The sequence below is a fragment of the Equus quagga genome, chromosome 11 (genome assembly GCF_021613505.1).
Source record: "Equus quagga isolate Etosha38 chromosome 11, UCLA_HA_Equagga_1.0, whole genome shotgun sequence".
NCBI classification, from domain to species: domain Eukaryota; kingdom Metazoa; phylum Chordata; class Mammalia; order Perissodactyla; family Equidae; genus Equus; species Equus quagga.
The window spans coordinates 103,501,026-103,524,044 of record NC_060277.1 but is presented as its reverse complement, the minus strand read 5'-3'; the positions used below and the strand labels follow the sequence as shown (position 1 = coordinate 103,524,044).

General features: G+C 35.4%; 1 protein-coding gene across 4 annotated transcripts in view; it reads right to left on the bottom strand.

Annotated features, from left to right (window-relative positions):
- Nucleotides 1-23,019, bottom strand: part of CEP112 (centrosomal protein 112) — a 460,069-nt gene that overhangs the window by 168,033 nt on the left and 269,017 nt on the right. For all 4 annotated transcript variants that reach the window (XM_046677462.1, XM_046677465.1, XM_046677464.1 and 1 more), the window contains one exon: nucleotides 8,183-8,413. In XM_046677462.1, the coding sequence (XP_046533418.1) occupies nucleotides 8,183-8,413 (231 nt within the window). The remainder of the gene's footprint in view (nucleotides 1-8,182; nucleotides 8,414-23,019) is intronic.

Here is a 23,019-nt window from a genome sequence, read left to right as displayed (position 1 = left end):
TGTTAGAAAATAGGAGTGCTCTTTAACATGCAGCAGAGGTAGAGGAAGAAACAGCAAAAGAAACAGAGAAAGCCTTTCAGCAGGGAGCAGCCCACTGCCATCTACATCCCTGACTCCACATCAGCACTAAGCTTTGCAGTTCCACTCAGGTAAGAATGGCAAAACCTCGACAGTGTAAATATTCAAGCAGGAATGATGATAGATACTCTGCTCTTTTTGTTTAATAAGTAAACACCCCAGGCATTATTCCAGTATTTATTTAGTGGAATCACTGTGAAACAGGTGCCTCACATCAGAACCAGAAAAAGTAGGAGCGAGCTGGAGACTGGTATAAAACTGAGAGACTAGGGAACAAACAATTCCTCTTTTTACACAAGGAGATGCACAAACTGATGTAAGTAAAATATTTGGTTTGGACTGATTTGTATATATTGTCAAAATGACAAAAAAAAGTCTTGGTTTTTATATAAGACAAGACATAGCCCCTTTCACCATTCAGAGAAGGTTTACAATTGAGGTTATTTGAAGATACTTTAAAATTCTAAACCTTAATATAAATGAATACCAATTCATCACATTCCAATTATGTTCACACTCAAAGTTTTCTAAGTTGTCATTTATGCATGTTTTTTCTTTCGTAAATTAATTTACTGTTATGTTTAAAGGCATCAGTATAGTCCATTATATTAAGCTGTGGTCTATACACCCAGAGGAAAGTGCCAACTTGAAGTTCATCAACATTGTAGAATGTTGTAAAAATTATACTGGATGTTGTTTGCCAATCAATTTTTATAAATCTGAACTGTTTGAGGATAATATTTAAAATTTTAAGGATATGATACTTCATATTTTTAGCAAAGGAAAAAGTCAGAAAAAAGATCAAAGAAAAAAGAACAGAATTGAGATTAGAAATCCATTTTAAGCCAAAATGACAATGTCTTCATAAGTTAATATTAATCCTTTAATTATAAATTTCAAAGGTCTAAGTAGTTTCTATGACCTTAGCTTTGAATAATTATGCCATATGGAGCTTTTCTTAAATTTGAAAAAGATGCTGAATTGTTGCTCAAAGCCTTTTAATGACTTCAGGCTGGCAGAATTCCAGTATAATCCTTCAGATACCATTAAAATTATAGACCAGGAACCCAAGCTGGTAAATGCTATGTCAATTTCATAAGCGGTTTTTACTTAGTAGAGCACAGTGTGGAGAATGTTTGATGTGTTCATATATATCTAAATATCAAATTGTGAAGCGTAAAACAACTACTTATAATGAAGAATTCACAAAGGAAAAGATGGACAGGTTACATTAAATATAAATAAATTTTTTGTGTATCATAAAATTAAAAGGCAAATACCAAAAATATTTGTCACAAAGATAAGAGTTTTATCATCCTAAATATAAAACAAATTTATATAAAGTGATGAAAAAAACACTAGGACACTAATGGGAGAGAAACTGACAAAGGATATGAACAGGCAATCCCCAAAGAATGAACTACGAGTAACAAATCCATTATACATGGTCAATCTCACTCTTAAAAATGCCAATTAAAAATAAATGTTGTTCACCAAAAATATACCAAAAATTAAAGAGAAAGTATTAATTATACTAAGGACTGGTTAGATAAAACAGATATTCTTTTGAGGAAAATATAAATTAGTACAACCTTTCTGAAAAGTAATTTGTTCCTATAATTCTACTAAGATCTTAACCTATGGGGAAGAAATGGGAATGTTGACAAAAATTTACCTATGAAGATGTTAATCTCTGCATCAAGTTAGACATTTTTTTTAAAAAAAAGCTAACTGTTTAAAAATAAAGGAATACCACAATAAACTATGCTACATCCGTAAAAATGGAATATCATGAAACAATGAAAACTATTTTCAAAGAATTTCTAATGACTTTGGCATATTCTTAGCACAACTTTTAAAAAAAGCAAGACAACTGTCTCTTTAGTATGATCTCAGTCAGCTAAGTTAATATAGCTATTTTACATACACACTAAATTATTACTATTAGTTACATCTGGGTGATAGTAGTAACAGGAAATTTTACACTTCTCTATTTTCCACATTTTCTAAAAGGTCTATCTCAAGAAAAGTTATTTTTAAAATAGCTGAACAGATCTCTGAAACAATGGTAAATTTTAAAGACAAAAGTTTTAATCTAACTTCTGAAAACTACCCACTACCATCACTTACTAATGCTCTTTAATTTTTCAAAGGTTCATATTTTATGGACCTCGTTTCAATTTGGTTTGAAAAGATTTTCAAAAGGCTAGAAAAGCAGCTTTCACTTTGCAAATGTCAATCACTGACTCTTTCGGATTCTCTGTTTCAAGTATTTTGACCTTGTGGAGGTATTTCATGTTTCTCTTAACTCAAAGCCACTGAAGATATCATCTAGGTCTCAATCGCTGCTGACAGAACCTCAGGTAGGATCCAGACTTAGGAATTCTTTTATAACCTTAACATTGTAAGTGCTACTGAAACAACCCAGGCCCACAGGGAGTGTTGCATTTAGATTATTTATTATCCTAGTGTTACTTTCCTCTCCTCTTTGAAGCTTGATTTTATACTTAATGATAGAAAATCATTTCTAAACCTCTGAATCCTGACTAGATTTTGAATTGCTAGCAAATATTTTAACTTTTGGATTTATTTAAATGTAATAAAACATTAAAGATACAGTGAGAAGAATTCAAATAACACGCACAATGACATTAACATTCTAGCAAAAGAATTATGTACTGGCTTATTAGTATTAATTCAAACTTTTATAGTAAGAACTCAAATGTCTACTAATTTGTGCACAAAAAAATTAAAACTATGTCTGAAAAAATATTTATGCTCTATGTTTAACTTATTAAGTAATATGGAAGAAATTACAGCACTAAAAAACAAAGGAATACTTGAACATAAAGATATATCTTGTCCTACCCGAAGTATTTATAAGGAGTTGAAATCAAATTTGGATGCATCAATAATAATTTTTTATTTATTCACATTACCAGTGGCTATATTGAATTTCTCAGTTCATCATCATTCTTTTATTCACTCACTTAACATTTACGAATGTCTACTTTGTACGAGGCACCACACATGATCCTGGAGCTTTAGAAATAATTATTTCACAAGGACTGCTTCAGGGAAGCCACAGTGCAGGTCCTCACTGCATTTTGAAATGCTAAACTCCTTTTACTAGTTAAGTAAAAACACTTATCAATCAGAAATACAAATTACTCTTCATATCAGCAGCCCAGTACTTGTATTATAGCATATGGATTTTGGGGTTGACTATTTCCATAACTCGACAAAAACAAAACTTATGGTCCTAAACACTAGCCCACTCAATTCTCTTGTCCTTTACCAGATTCTCCCCCTGCCAAGACCCTGCATTCTCATTAACATCCTCGGCACTTGTGTACATGTCAGCTAAAATTACTACACTAAAACCCCTTTTCTATCTCCTTGTATTACTTGTGTTCTCAGTTCAATTCAGGAGCATTCCATTCTTCCAGACTCATGCTGCCATGCTCCCTCCTCTACCCGCAGAACTCCAATTCTACCTGAGCAAATTCCTTTTCATTCTCTTCCTTTCAGCTACATTCCAGCCATCTGCTCAGCCTGAAGCCTGGCTGTTTCACTCTTCTTGAAACTCCTCACTCTGAGCAGACTATTGTGATCCTTTACTAAAAACATAGATGATATCTTACACAAGCTCTTCTCAAGTCTTGTCAAAGAACTTCTTTATTTATATCTTTACAAAGCCTCTTCTTCCTTCCTTCCTCCTCAGAAGTCATGGCTCCCGTCATTCATTCACTTAATTAATGCCAGGTAAGCACCTACCATATGCTAAGTTTTCTAGGCACTAGCAGTACAGAAATAAACAAGATAGATAAAGTCCTGCTAATGGAGCTTAGGTTCTAGTGGAGGAAAAAGAAGATAAGTGAAAAAATAAAAAAATGATTTCAGATAGTGAGATGAGCTATGAAGACAAAGGGACAATAAGGGGGTAGAGGTAGGCAAGACTTTAGATAGAGAGGTCACAGAAGGACACTCTGAGGAGTGCACAGTGATGAAGAGGAGGATGGCCATAAGAAAATCATGGAGAAGAACATTCCAGGCAGAGAGGTGGCAGGTGTAAAGACCTGGAGGCAGGAGAGAGAGATACATGTTCCAGGAACAGACCAACGTCTTATGTGGCTGAATCCTCAAAGCCAAGGCATGAGGGTGGGCCAGTGCTGGCAATTTCACTCACATCCTCCTCTCTCAGATCATAAGCCATCAGTTATCTATGGTTCTTTGCATCTTTAAGGCTCTTCCTCTCCATTAGTCCTTTCTCATGTATTTCAAGAAATTTTCAGCCTGAAAATATACTCTCCTTAGCTCCTGTTCCTCTTTGGAACTGCACTTTCCTTTTAATATCAGATTTTCCAAAACAATAGAGTATTCACTAATCTCCACTTCCTCACTACTCTCTCATTTATCTTGTGCAACCGTGTTTCTGCCCACACTATCATTTTCAGTGCTGTCCAAGATCAATGACGACTCAGTTTCAAATCTCGTGACCTTTCCTCCACCCTCATCCTTCCTGACTTTCTGTCACATTCTTGACAATCCTCCTTTCCAAATATTCTCCTCCTTTATTTCCATGAAAATACATTCTTCTCATATTCCTCTTACCTTGATGACCCTTCTTTGACTGTTTCCTCCCCAACCTCCTGAATGAAGTTCTTCCTTCACAGCTGTTGCTTGTTTTCCTTCTGCATTTCTCTCTTGAACAGGCCCTCTCTGTGGGTGACTCCCACAGCTGTCTTTCCCAGTCCTGCCTTCTCTTATGTTACCTACAAATGCCCCTCAATAGCAAGTGAACACCACAGCTGGGTGTAGCGATGGCACTTCAAACTCAACATGCTCATAAATGAATTCTTCTTCGTAGTGATGGCACTTCAAACTCAACATGCTCATAAATGAATTCTTCTTCTTCCTCCCCAAACCAGAAACTTCTCCTACATTCCCACAATGCCATCCCCAAGATGATTCTCAAACACTTCTCCACTGGCTCACTGTCACTGCTAACCTCTTACCACCATCACTCACCTCTAGTGGGCCCTCAAGGACCTCTTGCCTAGATTAATCTAGTCTCGCCAATTACTTCTACTGCTATAGCATCTTGCCAACACTGATAGAAAGATTTTCTTAATAATCATTTGAATCTGACACTTCATTGCTTAAAAATCTTCAGTAGCTTCTCACTGTTTACCCAGTGAAGCTAAAATACTTAGCACAGCTTTGGAACCTTTTAGTGATCCTTAGCTATCAATTAGCCTGATCACTGACCATGCTCCTTGATTAATATCTATGCCATGTAAAAGGGTTTGTTTGCTCTTGCTGCTTCTTGATTCCTTTGGCTTAGTATGACATCTTGCATATCTACTAGTCAATATCCTACATATTACTTATGTCTAGTTCAAGTGACATCTCTTCCAGTTAATTTTCCCTGATTTCCTTAACAGAATATAATTTTCCCCAGTTCACCCTCCATCTCGCATTACTCTTATCTGCGTATGTGTGTGCCTTGCAGTCACTATTATTTTATAATCTCCTTGAGGACAGTGCCTTTTTTTCTTTTTTCCTTGTATCCCCACAGTGCCTGCAATAATGCCTTTCTGAGACATAGAAAATCTTCCAGAAATGTTTGCTAAATGAATTACCAATGGCTTCCAATACTAACTTTTTATTATCTGTATCCTGTCAAATAGTAACACAAATAAATCTATACTCAAAAAAGCTCATCTCCTACTAAAAAGAAACATTTGAAATGTGAATATATAATGCAAGAAAATTACAGCCTAAACTGTATAAGTCTGGCTTTGATATGTTTAATTTTCTTAAATTGAGGTACACTGGTATCTGCGCCATTTAAGAACACTTAGAAATACTTTGAACGGTTGGCAGAGATGACTGAAGCCAAGGTGAGGTACGTAAGAGCTACCAGAAAAGATAAGTGCAACACCACTGTCACTCTCCATCAGTCCCTTTTTTATCTGCTATTGTCAGAGGGCTAAAACTATTCTGTATAAGGGAATTTCCCTAATTCTTGGACCTTTGTATGTTTTAGCATCAAAACGTTATTACTTTGTACTGCTTTGATAGAATTATCTCTAACATCTTCACTCAGATGTGTAAAAAGCATCTCAACTGGAACATGTCCCAAATGGCCCAACTCGTTGCTCTTATAGTCTTCTTGCAGCAAGGGGAACTCCATTTGTTCACTGGTTCCAGCAGGTCACCTTGGAATCACTCTTGTCTGCTAGCTCCAGTGCTCTCTCTAGCTCTTTTTCTCTCTTTCTCTCTCCCTCTCCACATCTGAACCAACAGCAAATCCTGTCAGCTCTACCTTCAGAATATAGCCCGAATCTGATCAGTCTTTACTACCTTCACCGCTACTGCCCAGGCCCAAGCCTCTTATATCTTGTCTAAATTACTGCAATAGCCTTTAAAAAAAACTTATTTTATTGAGGTCATAATGCTTTATAACATTGTGTAATTTCAAGTGTACATTATTATTTATCAGTTTCTGTATAGACTGTATCACGCTCATCACCAATAGTCTAATTTTTATCCATCATCATATAAATATGTGCCCCTTTACCCCTTTTGCCCTCCCCAACTCCCTTCCTCTCTGGTAACCACTAATCTGTTCTCTTTGTCCATGTGTTTGTTTATCTTCCACACGTGAGTGAAATCATGCGGTGTTTATCTTTCTCTGTCTGGCTTATTTCACTTAATATAATACACTCAAGGTCCATCAATATTGTTGCAAATGGGACAATTTTGCCTTTTTGACGGCTGAGCAGTATTCCATTGAATATATATATACCATATCTTTATCCATTCATCAGTTGATGGGTACATGGGTTGCTTCCACATCTTGGCAATAGCTGTTTAACTAGCCTCCCTACTTCCTTCTTTCCCCTCATTGCAGTCTATTCTCAGCATGCACAGTCAGAGAGACTCCACTCAAATGTGAGTCAGGTCATGTCACTCCCTGCTCAAAACCCACTAAGCCTCTTCTACTCACAGAGAGTCAAAGCAAAGCCCTTTCAACAGCTACTCAGACCTACAGGACCTGTGTCCATCCCCTGAGGTTTCTTCCCTGACCTCATTACCACCTCCTCCTCCTCAGTCATCATTTCCAGCCACACTGGCCACCCTGCTGTTCCTCTGAGAAGCCAGACTCACTTCTGCCTTGTTAAAGCCTTTTCCCTATTTATTTCTGGGTTCAGAGCTATGCTGCCAAGGGCAAAGTCTGCTGAAAACTGACTCTCAGATAAATTCAGGTTCTAGAAAGTAACCACCTTAGGATCACGGTCCCTGAAAAATCAAGGGAGTAGTGCCTGGAACGGTGCTGTACGCTCTGTGAAGCCTGAACATTTGAAGAAGAAGAGGTGGAAAAAATTAAACAGAATTAGACGATTCTTAAATTACCCTTTTCAACTTTCTTGATCCCAAGATATAGATTGGTCTTAAGGAGCTCAAGAGGCAACTTGCAGTTGTCATGATTAATAGGAATTCACATGGACTACCTGATTAAAATATTTACACCAAAAGAATGAATACTTGCACTTATACCTGGAATATAAGTCAACCCAAAATGCGTGAACATTACATTAACATTTCAAAAATATATAATTCTAAAGAAACTTTTCGTTTTCTGAAGTATCAATCTGGGAAAATGTCACCATTTTTGTTACACTGTTACAAAAAATGGCAAAATCTAGAAATGACTATTAGACAAGCTAGGAAAGATCTAAAACCTAGTCTTAGCCTAAGAAAACTTAGGGCCACAGCCCAAGTATTCCTAACCAGTTTAATATTTGACAATGTTATAACATTGTTTTATCACAATGTGTATTTAATTACTGTGGAACGGGATATTCCATACAATGCCTTCCAGGAAAGTCAAGGGAAAAGTTAGGAAACCTAACTCTCAAGATTATTTTAGTGGTATTTAGATATTACACCAAGATACTTAAACTGCTCACTTGAATAGTTTATAAACTTGAAGAGTAATTCTATGTCCATCATCTTTTAGAGATTAAACATAAGACAGCAGTGGATTTCAAACATGGGTTCAACCGCCCCTAAAAGACCCAGGTGGATAGCTTACCTTTTCCAACGTCATCTCTGTCTCCGCAGCATGAGCCTTTTTCAGCTCTATTTTCATTTTCTCTGATTCAGCCTTCAGCTTGCTGACAGCAGTCTCGTGGTCCCTTGCAGCCCTTTGTTTCTCCTCTTCACGAAGAAGACCAAGCTCTACCAGCTGCTGTTTCCTCTGTGAGTTCACATTAATCAGCTCTTCTCTCAACCTGTGCACTTGGGCCTCCATGTCAGCAATAACCTTGTTTTTAAAAATGGAAAAATGGGCAAAGGATATGAATAGGAAAGTTATGAAAGAAGAATCGCAAAAGGCTAACAAATGCACAAAAAATGTTCACTCCTTTCTTTTCTCCTTTCTTCCTACCCTCCTTCCTCCCTTCTTTCTTTCCTGCCTTCCTTCCCTCATTTTCCAATCCCATGCCATTCCCTCCTAGTTCAGATTTAAACACTACCTAGAACATTTTACCATATACATTTAGTTCTTCTTATTTCAAACATCTATGTAAATGGAATATCACATGTATTCTTCTGTAACTCGCTTTTTTCAAATACTCAATACTATGTTCATGAGATTTGTCTAGTACTTCCTATTGTATTTTTGTGTTTATTTCATTGATTTCTGCTCTTATTTTTATGTCCTTCATTCTACAGTCTTGGGTTTATTTTATATTCCTTCTTATAATTTCTTATTTTGGATATTTCTCTCTTTTATTTTTATCCATTCTTCTTTTCTGATTTATAAACTTAAGACTATAAATACCCCTCTACCTATACCTTAAGTTTAATATCTCAGGTTTAGATATATGGTATTTTCATTATCATTTAGTTCAAAACACTTTTTAACTTCCATTATTATTTCTGGAGATCTGTTGCACGCCTCTCTCCTAGCCTCCGCAGGCAATCCTTGGCATGCCTTGGTTTGCAGAGGAATCACTCCAATCTCTGCCTCCATGTTCACATGGCTTTCTTTCTACGTCTGTTGTCTCTGTGTCCAAATTTCCCTCTTCTTTATAAGGACACTGGTCATCTTGGATATAGGCCCCATCCTAATCCAGCAGGATCCAATTTTTACTTTATTACATCTGCAAAGACCCTATTTCCAAGTTGACACACACAGGTTCTGGGTGGATATGAAATTTTGAGGGGGACACCAATCAATTTAGGACATGGAGTTTAATGCTTCTCTTCTTGTTACTCACTTCTAATTGTATTTTGGCCAGAGAATGTAGTCTATATTACATTAATTCTTTGAAAATCCTTGCAATTGCTTGATGGCCACTTATACAGCCAATTTTTTAAAAGTTTCATGAATGATTGCTAAGAAATATGTATTCTACATTTTCTGCAGTTGCTGGGTGCTATGTTCCACACAAATCCATTAGACCAAACTTGTTTAATATGTTGTTGAAATCTTCCATATCTAATTGCTTGCTTTCTTTACTTGAGCTATTGATTACTTAAAGATGTGTGTTAAAATCTCCCACTATAATGGGAGGTTTGTCTATTTCTCTTTGTAGCTCTGCTAAATTTTCCTTTACATATTTTGAGGTTTTAAGGTCCATGTAAGTTCTATATCTTAGTTAATTGGCTTTTTGTTTTCAAATAGTGATCCTCATCCTCTTTTTATCTAGGCTTGATTTTTGCCTTAAAGTCACTTTTGTCTGAATTAACAGATTTTAGTAGCAGCTTTTGTGGGGTAGATAGCATTTTGTTCAGTATATTTTTACCCATTTTTTTTACTTTAAACTTTTTGCATTCTCAAGTTTTAGATATCCATCTTATAAATAGCTTATATATTTTGAATTTTCTTTTAAAAATCTAATCAATCTTTGTCTCTTAAATGGAGCCTTTAGTCCAATTTAGTCCATTAGTTTGTATGTTAACATATTTGCCTTTATTTTTTCTCTTATTTTGTGCTATCTTTTGTAAATTTCATTTCTTCCCCTTTTTGCCTTCTTTTATTCTAAATGAATAAATTTTTTCCTCTTTCAACTTTCTTCTTCCTGGTTTGGAAGTAACACACTATATAGTCCCTTAGTGGTAACAGTAAGAGGCCTCAACACCCATGCTTCACTTATCAAAATTCAAAGTTAATTATTCTGCTATCCTCCTAAACGCTAAGAGAAACTTAGGACATTCGAAGTCCTGCTGCAGTCTTCCATATTTATACGCTACAGTTGTTACTTTCAATTTATTTTGTTTTTCTCAACTCAATATTGCTAATTATTTTATTGGGTTAGTAGGCACTTAAATCTATCCACTTATTTACCTCTCTCTTGTTTCATTATTTCTTCTTGCAACTCTGACCTCCCATACAACCATTTTCCTTTAGCCCCAAGTTCATTCTTTACGTTCTTTTAAAGAAGTTTAGCAGCAAGCACTTAGTTTTTACCAATCTGAAAATATTTTTATGGGTGTTGTTGAAAAGTCAGCTGTTATTCATTGGAAGATAATTTGTTTTTATCTCTCTGGCTGCTTTTAGGACCTTCTATGTGTCTTTTGTGTTCTTCAAGGTTTTTTTATTTCTCTTAGTGTAGACACGTCATATTTAGTCTGATTGGGACATGTCACTCCTCTGAATCTGTCTTTGATAAGCACTGCAAAATTCTCAGGCATAACCTATTCATTTAACGTCTCTGTTCCACTCTCTCTCCACTCTTCATGGAACTCATTTAGATGCAAGTTAAATTTTTCTATTCTTTCATTTCACTTAACCTCTCATATTTTTCATCTCTTTTCATCTCTCCTACATTCTGCACATTTTATTCTGTGTCTATCTGCTCTCAAATCCATGCAATTTCTTAATTTCAATTGTTTTGTTTTTATTTTTAGAAATGTTATTCTTTTTCAAATATGTTTGATAATTTTCAAACTCCCTTGCTATTTTACTATTTTAAATCCCTCTAAAATCTTTAAATATATATCATATATTAAATATGACTACTTTCTATTCTGTGGCTGATAATTCCAGTATCTCAGGTCTTTGCAGGTCTCATTGTGCTGTTGAAATTTCTGAAGCTGCTGGCTCACAGCACTTTGTTTTTTCTCACGTTGTTTTATGTTGCTGTTCTTTTTTAATGTCAGCTCATATTTCTCAACTTTACCTGTTAAAATCGAAACTGGGTTATCCAGCAATCATGTGACTCTGATAGACACCTGGAGCTCTTGGCATCTCTGGATAACTTTAAAATAAGTTCTCAGCCTGAACTGATTGTGAATTCAGACATCGGATCCTCATGAGAACTGGCTTTTAGTTAATGAATTTTCAGAGGCAACTCCCCATACTCAATGCTAAGGTTTGAAACAGGTAATTTTCCTGTTTCTAGTTCCCTGGTTTTTAATTCACCCATACACTGTGGTATGGCCCTCTGGTGTCCTAGCTTTATGCGTGGTGGTATCCTAATAGATTCCCCACCATGGGCAGGCCCTAGACTTTAGTCTTTCTCCCTGGGCTCCATAAGAGCCAAAAAACTGAAGTTCAAGTTCGCTCAGTTTTAGAAAAGGTCCTCAAGGTGACAGTTGCCTTCAGTGTTCTGCTTACACCTCTGGGTTTCTGTTTTCATTTAGATTTTGACCTCTGAATATCCTAACTAACTTAACAGCTCACAAATACACTCAAAAAGATGTTCGTTTAAAAAACCTTTAAGCTTTCCAGTTGTTTTCAGAGGGAAAGTTGATCAGATAACCTAGTGGCCGCCCTACCAGATGAATAACTAGTTCAGGCTAAGAGAACCTCTATTTATTATTGTCAACGCATTAGCTATGAAGAAAACATTTTCTAAAATGCGATAACTATTTTATGCATGACGTACCTTCACCAAACACTGCCTAAACCAACATTTCCCTGACTGGAAACCAGAAAATCCAAAAGTGATGGTAATGGCAAAAGTAACATGAGGATGCTAGGAACAGGAATATAAAGCTAAATGATGAGAAGTTGCTTCAATAATGAAAATATCTATAATAAATGGTTACCTCATTTTCAACGAAAATCTTGGACTCATTCTATTTGGAATGTTAACAATTTTATAATTTCTACATGATACACAATAATTGTTAACATTTTTAGTATTTATTTTGCACCAGGCATCTCATGTAGACTATCTTATTTAATCTTTGCAACAACCCAATATGACAGATATTATTAATATACAAAGTTTTCCCTTAGTTTGGATTATGGTCAGTACACACTAGTTCAACTACTGACCCTGCTCCCTCCCTACACTAGATTGCAAGAGACATATTACAGATGGCTGGTCAAACACATTTATGTTGAAAGAGGAGAAAGGGCTTGAAATCAGAGCCTGAGGGCCTGGAGGTGATAGGGTGCTCCATTTTTATCCTCTCTACAAAAGTTGATTGGAAATAGATAGTGCCAGAGGAATGTATAAGAGAAATTTGTAAGAAATATACTTTACAGAAAAGGCCAATTCTCATAAATCTGTAGTAGAAAAGATTAATCTTTTTTCTCAGTAAAGGTATGCAATGTTTTAAAGTTTATTTGCTTCTCTGTTTCAAAGATGTATTGGTATCTGTATAGTGATAAACAACTGTAAACCAATTATCCTGATAACAAAGTCTCTTGCCTTCTGCCCCTTGTTTTAAAATGATTTCTCTTCTTTGAACTTGATACTTGGCCATAATAAGAGAAAAGATGGTCAATATAATCATGTTCCAAAATAGATGAGTAATCTTCTAAGAGCAGAGAGACTTACGCAGTGACAACAGTTATGTTTCCAGGTGGCAAAACATTCTTTTAAAAAAATTTCAGTGATATCAACATGGTAGAGTAGGATGGTCTGCTGACTGCATTTCCCAAAGTCAGCCATGGAGAAACCACAGGAAGCAGGAACCCGAGATATTGTCAGGGAGGAAGACAAAACCTCTACCAACTCTAGGTCCTTCTGGCTGGGTACAAATTAAATTGACATGAGACAGAATAACAAGAGAAAATCAAACAAGGCTTTATAACACATATACATGAGAGAAACCCAGGTAACTGAGTAACTCGCCAAAATGGCGGAGGCTGTTCTCTTAAACGCTATCTTCAGCAAAAGAGGAAGGAGGGTGTTGGGGGTACTGGTTTGGGGCTTCAAAGGGAAGGAAGGCAATTCACATGGAAATGGAAAAGCCAATGTTTGGTAAACAGAACTTTGATAAGAATGGACTTAGTAAGGATCCTCATAGTCTACCAATTCCCAGAGATATCTGTGGTGATGGCTTGTCCTGAGGACAGGCCTTTTATCTTAAATTCTTTTTAAGGTGGGAGGGAGGGGGGTCAAAGTTTCTTTCAGAGTCTTTTATTCTTAAAAAGAGACACATTTTGAGGTGGCCAATTCTGATCCCCCACATATTAATGATGACGACAACAAGAAGAATAAAAACGATAACAAAAATACAACCAGAGGAGCTCCTGGGCACAACAAAGGCTCTCTTGAACCAGAGACTGTGTATAGAAGGGAAGGGGTTGCAGCCTGGGAGACAACCAGGAAACTCCTAGAAGAAGGGGGGCTGGAAGAATGCTTTACTTTCTGCCCTTACCTCTGTCTTTTGCTGCCATGAGACAATGTGACCTGTCCCATTGCCATGTTTGAAACAAGAACCCAACATGGTGCTGCTATGAGTCAGGTCATACCAAGATAAGTGAAAGCCTTGCTGGGGTGAAGAGCTGAAGAAACCAGGTATAGACTCATCAGAACTTCTTAGACATCCACTCTTCCACATTCTCCCCTCCAAACTTCCAGGACTAATCCATTTAACCTTACAAAACAGCCTCCTCCCACTGCCATTTGTTTCCAAGAGGTTAGATGAATTCCTGAACCGCAGATTTTCCTGCTGTGGTAGCTGTGAAAGGGAGTGGTATGTGATGCAGTGCTCTGTCTGGGGGTTCATAATCTCCTCCTTCCATAAGCTCATCCAGCAGGTCAAGGACTAAGGACCGGGCTTTTGCTTTTCCCAGCTGACGTTACCACTTAGACTATCTGATAGTCCCAGGGGAATACTGTCTGGCCAAAGTAAATACACCTGAGGAGCAAAACTACTATGAAAAAGCTACAACTAAATGACATATATTACCTGCAGCAGTGTAATAGGAACAGATGGATCAATAATTGTTTAAAATAATAATAAGTATATACATAATAAACATACTAAAAAGGGTAAGCAAAGAAAATGGACATGAAGCAGGAATCAGAAATCCTAAAAGAAGGAAAAAGTGAAAATGCTGGGAGAAAGAGCAGGGTAGCTACAGCCAAAGAACAGAAGCGTAAAGTGTGAAGAGGGTCAGAATGAGGAGCTCTCCCAGGAGGCAGCAAGCAAAGATGATGACAGGACACATAAGAGAAAAGCTGAGATTTGTGGAGGCAGAGGAAGTGACAATACGGAGACAATGGAGGGCTGTGGTCTGAATGAATGTGGCCCCTCAAATCCATATGTTGAAAACCTAATGCCCAAGGTGATGGTATTAGGAGATGGGACCTTTCGGAGGTGATTAACGCCTTTATAAAATAGAATTAGGGGCTTTATAAAAGAGAACCAGAGCAATCCCTTGTGAGGACACAGTGAGAAGGTGCTAGCTTTGAAACTGGAAGAGGGTCCTAATCAGAATGCAACCATGCTGCTGCCTTGATCTTAGACTTCCAGCCTCCAGAACTGTGACAAATAAATTTCTGTCATTGGTAAGCCACTCAGTCTGTGGTATTCTGATATAGCAGCCAAAACAGACTAAGACATGGAGTCTGAGAAAAACAGACATGGAAAGATTTTATCCAAGTTCAATCTGATTCAAAAGCTTTTGCTTTTATCACATACTATACTGTGTCAAAGCAGAAATAATTTCTCATAATGTGTTTTATTAATTTATTCTTTCTGTGTACCTCTAACCCCTAATTTTCACTATGATTAGTACAAAATTAATATCCAAAAGTCAAAAGGTCATAACGTCTTTATAAAAAACACAAAATGAACCAAAAAAATCTTAGTTTTCCAAAAACACTGACACCACTCCGAACTGAATTTCAATCTTCGTCAATGTACACATAAACATTTTTAAATGATATAATCATTTATATCATTGTTCTACCTTTTCCCCCACCAAATTTTATATCTTCATTCCCATTAGTGTATTTGTCACTTTTAGTGGCTCTTTGATATTTCATCTTTACAGTATATCATAATTTCCTTTATCATATTATTCTAGGATATTTGTCTTATTTCCAATTATTCATTATTGTAAATGAGACATTTGTGAATAAATTACAACGATACTTTGCTTTTAGGTTATGCTATCAAAATTATTTGATCAAAAGATGAGAATAACTCTAACTTTTTTGCAAATTGCCCTACGGAAACACCGAATCTATTTCCAGTGTGAACAACAGTGTATACGTGTACCTATTTCTCCACACCCTTGTCAGTGCTGCACTTCGTCATTTAGTATATTTTATTAGTTGACTAGGTATGTGATGGCAACTCAGGGAAAGGCATTTTAAATTGTTGGCAACATTGATACACACTGGCTTTAGTCCAGTGGTGACTTTCAAATAGAAAAACCATACTGAAAAGTTTATCAACCAATTATAGAAGAAATAAACATTAAATGAAAGAACTAAATGCTGAAGCCTTCCTTTCAGTATTTACTATTTCAATCATTAGCATGTCCTGATAACTAGAGTGATAAACTGCCAAAATAAATCTGGAATAGATGTGTTCACTTTTCCTTAATATTATAAATAGCAAGCAATAAAACTTCATCTACATGACTGATATAAAAAGAGCAGAATTACAAAAAAATTTCACAAATTAATAAATGTTGTGCCTATTATAGATATAAGGCCAACTTTTAATCAAATTAACTTTCAATTAACAGTTAAAAACATACAGACCAGAAAATGTGGAATGGATGAATCTTGAGGACATTATACCAAGTGAAATAAACCAGTCAACAAAAGACAAGCATTATATGATTTCACTTATATGAGGTACTTAGAGTATTAAAAACTATATAGACAAAAAGTATAATGGTGGTTTCCAGGGGACAGGAAGAGGGGAGAATAGGAGTTACTGTTTAATGGGTAAAGAGTTTCAGTTTTACAAGATGAAAAGAGATAGGTGGATGGATGGTGAGTAATGGTTGCACAACAAAGTGGCTGTATTTGAATGGACCACTGAGCTGTACAGTTAAAAATGGTTAAGATGGTAAATTTTATGTTATATCTATTTTACCACAATAAAAAAATAAATTACAAAAAACCCCCAAAACAACAAATAGACCAATTTCCTTAGAAAGCTATGACTCTTGACACCACTCTGAATCTGACAAATTCTGGTAAGAGAAGTGGAAGTTTAAAACATCTTACAAATGATAATGGATTGCCAGGATTATCATCAAAGTAGTCCCAAACAAAATTTTTTTTTTAATTTTCATTAAGATTATGATAGTTTGTAACCTCGTGAAATTTCAGTTGTACATTACTGTCAGTCATGTTGTAGGTGCACCACTTCACCCTTTGTGCCCACCTCCCCTTTACCCTGGTAGCCACTAATCAGTTCTCTTTGTCTACATGCCAAAAAAAATTTTAAAAAGCAGTTTATGAAAGTAAAATGTTTCTAAGTTGAGGACATGTCCAAGGTTAAGAAATAATCATTTGGATTATTTTCAAATTTGAAAAATTATTCTATAGGCACTCTTAGAATAAAGATACATTAACAACTTATTGATATATTAGGTTACCTTTGTATTTTCATAGCAAGTTTATGAACAATCACCACCACAGGCTGAAATATTTACCATGTGCAACTCTTTAACTTATAATGATGTATAATTCACTATTAGGAACTATGATGTGGAAGCCACTATGATAAGTGACTTCCAGAAAAAAATTTCCCTAGAGTTTAGACTACAATACATAAGCTACACACACATATACCCAGACACATACAAAAGAGCCATAAGAGAAGACAAAGTGCTGTAAGAGTTCAGAAGAGGGAGCAGTCACTTTGAGCCAGGAAAGATTCTGGAAAACTGAATAAAACTGAATGCATCTGACATAGACCTTAAGAGATAAATTAGTACAATTTTGGACAGGAATAGATGCAGGACAGATATTCAGGCAGAAAGAAAGAGTAGCATGGAAGAAGAAAAGCAGAGCATTAAAGGGGAATCAAGGAAACTCAGAAAAGAGAGATTTGATGAAGATATTGAAGGATTTTGACTGTTAAGCTATAGGGGATTTCAAGGCACTGGAGGACCAATGAAGATGCCTAAATTAGATGCTGGAGTGGGGTATGTGAGGATAGTGAGCTAAGTAATACTACTGGATTTGTACTAAGAAAGACTAATCTGGAAGCAGTTTATATAATGGACTAGAAACACTCTGGAGATGGGAAGGCCAGTATTGGGGGAAAGAGTGGAATAAATAGGGATACAATTTTAGAAGTAGAATTGAAATAGCTAAACAACCATGCATGTTGAAGGCAAGGAAGAGTGAGGAATATTGGTGATTTAGGACACTCACTTCAAGCAGTTTGGCAGATTAGAGATTCTTTGCTCAAAGCCAGTAAGAGAAACATCCAAAGGGGAAAACAAAACAAAACAAAAACCACATGCACGTAAAACTGCATCTGCCAAAAACAGGATAATAAGCAGTAAGCACACTGCAAAGGCAAAGTGTCTTTGAAGGCAAACGACCTTATCAGCACTGCAGCTTCAGTGGACGGGAATATGGGAGCTGAACATGACACCATTAGATTAAGTCAGAGAGCCAAGAATAGGACTAATGTGGTTCTAGGTCAGTAGTGTTATCTACTCCCACCTGAAGCTAAAACAAATTACCTCTGGAGAAAAGCTTATTCAGTTTAATGTCTCTAAGTTCCCCTATAAATTAAGATAAACCAAACATGAGCTCGTAATAAAAAATTACTAAATCCATTAAAAAAAAACATTGTTAGGAGTCAGCAGAAACAGATTCCCACTGGCAAGCACTTCAGAAATGGAAATTATCAGAAAAAGAATATGAAATAAATATGTATTAAATATTTAAAGAAACAAAGTATGAAATCACAAAATGAGTAAACCAGAAGAGATTAAGCAAATATTACCAGATTTGAGTAGAACCAAACATAATTTCCAAAAATAAAATTTTTGTATCAAAGATAGAATGGATATGCTAAGGCGGTTTAACAATAGCAGAAGCGAGAAGTAGTAAAACAGAAGAGAGATCTCAATAAATTACTTAGGACGAAGCACAGCAATATCAGAAGATAAAAACTAAGTGAGATGTTTAAGGCTAAGAAAGGTAAAAGAAGATCTCATATATGTCTAGAGTTCCAGAAGGATAGAAGAGAGAAGAAAAGATATGGAAGATATGAAAAGATGATGCCTGAGAATTTTCCAGAACCGAGAAAAAGCAAGAATCCACAGAAATCATGTGCAGAATAAATATCAAACAGGATGGGAAAAAAGAGAGAAAAGAAAAGAGGAGAAAGAAAAGAAATCCACATCTAGATACTAGGTAATGAAATGACAGAACACACAAGACAAAAACTTAAAAGAAGACAAGGTGGGGGAAAAAGAGATGGCATTCAGCAAATGACATCCCAGTAGCAACAAGCACATGAAACATCCAGATTTTGGTTTCTAGTACCATTCTCCAATGCAAGGAACCAATGGTCCTTGGAAAAATGACTGATTCTAGGAATGGGCAGGAAATACATAAGATGAGCCTGGAGCATCTTGCTGTGCTAGAAGTAAGGAAGTGCTCATTGATGAAGGTATATCAAAGAGACAAGGGGCCAACTGAAAGAGCTCTTAATAGCCAAAGCTGGAACAATTTGAGAAAGTATTGGATTATATCCTGAAGAATAAAATAAATATCCATGGGTACATGCTGATATAAAGATTTAATAAATTAATAAATAGGGGAGAAGAGACAAATCTTCCTTGCAAAAGAATTCCAGTATAATAAAAGAGCATTTTACAAATCCCTACTGGGTACCCCTCAAAACTGTCAAGGTCATCAAAAATAAGGAAAATCTGACAAACTATCACAGCAAAGAGGAGACTAAGGAGGCATGACAACTAAATGTAATATGATACTTTGGATGGGATTTTGGAACAGAAAAAGGACATTAGGTAAAAACTAAGGAAATCTGAGTAAGATAGGGATTTTAGTTAATGATGACGTATCAATATTGGTACATAATTTTAAGTGATGTATTATACTAATGTAAGATAATAGGAGAACCTCGGTATGAGACATATGGGAGCTCTCTAAGCTATCTTTCTAATTTCTCTGTAAATCTAAAACTATTTTAAAAACAAAGTAATATTTTAAAAAATAAGGGCAAGAAAAACAGCATAGATAAAAGTGGGAAAGATGAAAAAAAGTAAGAGGGTCTATCAGTAATCACAATAAATGTAAATGGACCAAAATTACTGTTAAACGAGTGTGATAGTTTAGATTTTTTAACAAGTCAAAATTCATCTATTTTTTTATGAGACACACAGAAGACATGAAGAGAATGAAACTAAAGAGATGTGAAAAGTTACACCAGTAAAATATTAACCAAAGGCACTCTTAAAACAGGGTATCATTAAATAATGATTTTTAAAAATTTCATTCACCAGGGAGATATATCTAAACTTGCACACGTAATAAAACAACTTAAAAATATATACAACAAATTTAATAGAACTATTGGGGAAAATGGATAAATCCATCATTTCAGTAGGAGATTGCATCACACACACACACACAGATATGAAATGCAAGTGTCAACACACTGCAAGAAACTGGTGGTATCAAAGAGACATTCTTTGACAAGATTGCAACTAAATTAGGAACCATGACCAAAATATCAAGAACAAAACCAAAATAATTCCACATATACTTTGAAGTTAAAAATATACACCTTTAGGGCTGGCCCCGTGGCCGAGTGGTTAAGTTCATGAGCTCTGCTTTGGCGGCCCAGGGTTTCACCAGTTCGGATCCTGGGCGTGGACATGGCACCGCTCATCAGGCCATGCTAAGGCGGTCTCCAACATGCCACAACTAGAAGGACCCACAACTAAAATATGCAACTCTGTTCTGGGGGGCTTTGGGGAGAAAAAGGAAAAATAAAACCTTTAAAATACACACACAAACACACACACACACACACCCCTTAAATAACTCATGGTTCAAAATAAAATTAAGATAAAAATTAAAAGTACTTAGAACTGATCTCTGAAAGAAGAAACAAGGCACTTTTTACATTTGTGTTGTCTTAATGGGAATGAAGGGTCTAGTGCTGAGAGTCAGGAGTCCGTAGGAGATATTTTACTGTATCTGTTTTTGTGACTTTTGAATTCTGATTGATATTACCATATTTCCTAATCAAAAGGAAATTCACAACATTTAAATAAAAATTCTTAGAATGATTAGTAATGAAAATATTACTTATCAAATCCTGAAGGATGCAGCTAAAGTGAAGGAGATATGTAACCTTAACATGCTATTAAAAGGCTAATTATTAATGAAGTAGGCAACCAAATTAAGACATTAGCAAGATAGAACAATTTCTGGCAAGAATGATGAAGAAAACAAGAAAGAAGGCACAAATAATATTAGGGATAAAAATAAAGATATGGCAATATTATCAAGAAAAAAGAGGTAACTACTACTAAAAATTTAAAAAGGACATACTATAGATCCATCAGAGATTAAAAATAAGGTAATACCATGAAATATTATACCAATAATTGGAGAACCTTGGTGAAATAAATACCTAGGAAAATATAAAATGCAAAAGAAGAAAGAGAACTAAACAATCTAATTTTAAAAATTGAAAATATAGTTTAAAATTTCCCACAAAGAAAACACTAAGCTCAGATAATTTTACAGGTAAGTTCTAATATCTCCCAAGAGATAGACCATTTCAGTCTTTTACAAACTCTTCCAGGGAACAGAGAAAGGGAAACATCCTCTGAAACGATTTCAGAAGTCCTAATATTGATACCAAAGGAAGACAGGAATAGGAAGAGAAATAAAATTACAGGCCAACTCAGGCATGCACATAGACATAAAAATCCTATATAAATTATTAGCAAACCAAGTCCAGTAATGTATAAAAACAAAATATGTAATCACCAAGAGTCAGAGAATGCAAGGGCAGTGTAACATTTATAAAAGTTTATAAACGCCAAGAAATATCAAATTTACATGAAAAGGAAAAATACCTAAACTATAAAAATTTATGAAAACTGACTAGAAAAAAATGAAAAATGTGAATCATCCTATAATTATTAGAAAAATTTAAGTAGTAGTCAAAAATCTTTCCAGAAATGAAATATCAAGCCCAGATGGTTTTATTGGCCAGTTCCACCAAATATTTAAGAAACAAATAACTCACTCTTACACTAATTCTTCCAGAGTATAGAAAAAGAATCATTCAGCAACTCAATTTATGAGGCTAGCATAACATTCGTTAAAAAAACATTTCCACAAAAGAAAAATTTCAGCTCAATCTCTCCAAATAATTATTAGCAAATTGAATCCTGTGGTAATAGATCAAGAAAAAACTGGATGAGACATATTGTTGGTGTAATGTTAGAAAATAACCTATAATATGATTTACTCCATTAATGTATTAAAAGAAAAAAACCTTATGATTATATCACTATACAGAAAAGTATTTTAGAAAATTCCACAACACAAACTCTTAGCAAAATAGGAATAGAAAAGACCATTCTTAACCAGATAAAGGGCATTTACCAAACACTCAGTAAATTTTATTCATTCTTTATTGTGAATTTTTAAAATAGCCCTTTTAAAATTTGGAAGAGAAAAGAATGCCTGCAACAACTACTTGTACTCGTAAGTGATGATGAAAACAAAACTGTCTTTAATCATACATGTTTTTATTGTCTATAGAAAAAATGTAGAACGAATGTATGAATTATCAGAAATAAGAGAATTTAGAAAGGTGTTTAAATAAAAGATCAATGTTTAAAAATCATTTGTAATTTTTATACACTAGCAAAAAAATTATAAAACACCATTTACAACCATAACAAATATAAGATTCTCAGAAAAAGGTTTACCAAAAGATGTGTAAAACGCTAAAGAAAAAATGATAAGCCTTTTTGAAAAACATTAAATAAGATATAAATAACTGAGAGACATATCACGGTGATGGACAGTCTCTCCAACAGTTCTCCTCAAATTGATCTACAGCATCAATGCAAGTCCAATTAAAATTTCAACAAAAGCGGGGCTGGCCCCGTGGCCGAGTGGTTAAGTTCGCGCGCTCCGCTGCAGGCGGCCCAGTGTTTCGTTGGTTCGAATCCTGGGCGCGGACATGGCACTGCTCATCAGACCACGCTGAGGCAGCGTCCCACATGCCACAACTAGAAGAACCCACAACGAAGAATACACAACTATGTACCGGGGGGGCTTTGGGGAGAAAAAGGAAAAAAAATAAAATCTTAAAAAAAAAAAAAAAAAATTTCAACAAAAGCTTTCAAACTTGACAAGCTGAATTTAAAATATACAGGGATGAACACAGTACCATGACACTCATAAAGAATAACAGGTGGTATGACATTCCATACCAGATACCAGAACCTAAAATTATTGAAACTAATACAGTGCTGCATTATCACAGAAATCAGAAAAATTTGACTAATGGAACATAATGAAGAACCTACAAAAAGCCTCATCTTGGACAGAGCTGGCAATGAATTTAGTGGGGAAATGATGAACTAGTCTAAAAATTGTGCTAAGACAGTAAGTTATTCACATGGGAAAAAATGAAATTGGATCCTTATCTTACACAGTACACAAAAGTCAATTCTCTCCATTCCCAGGT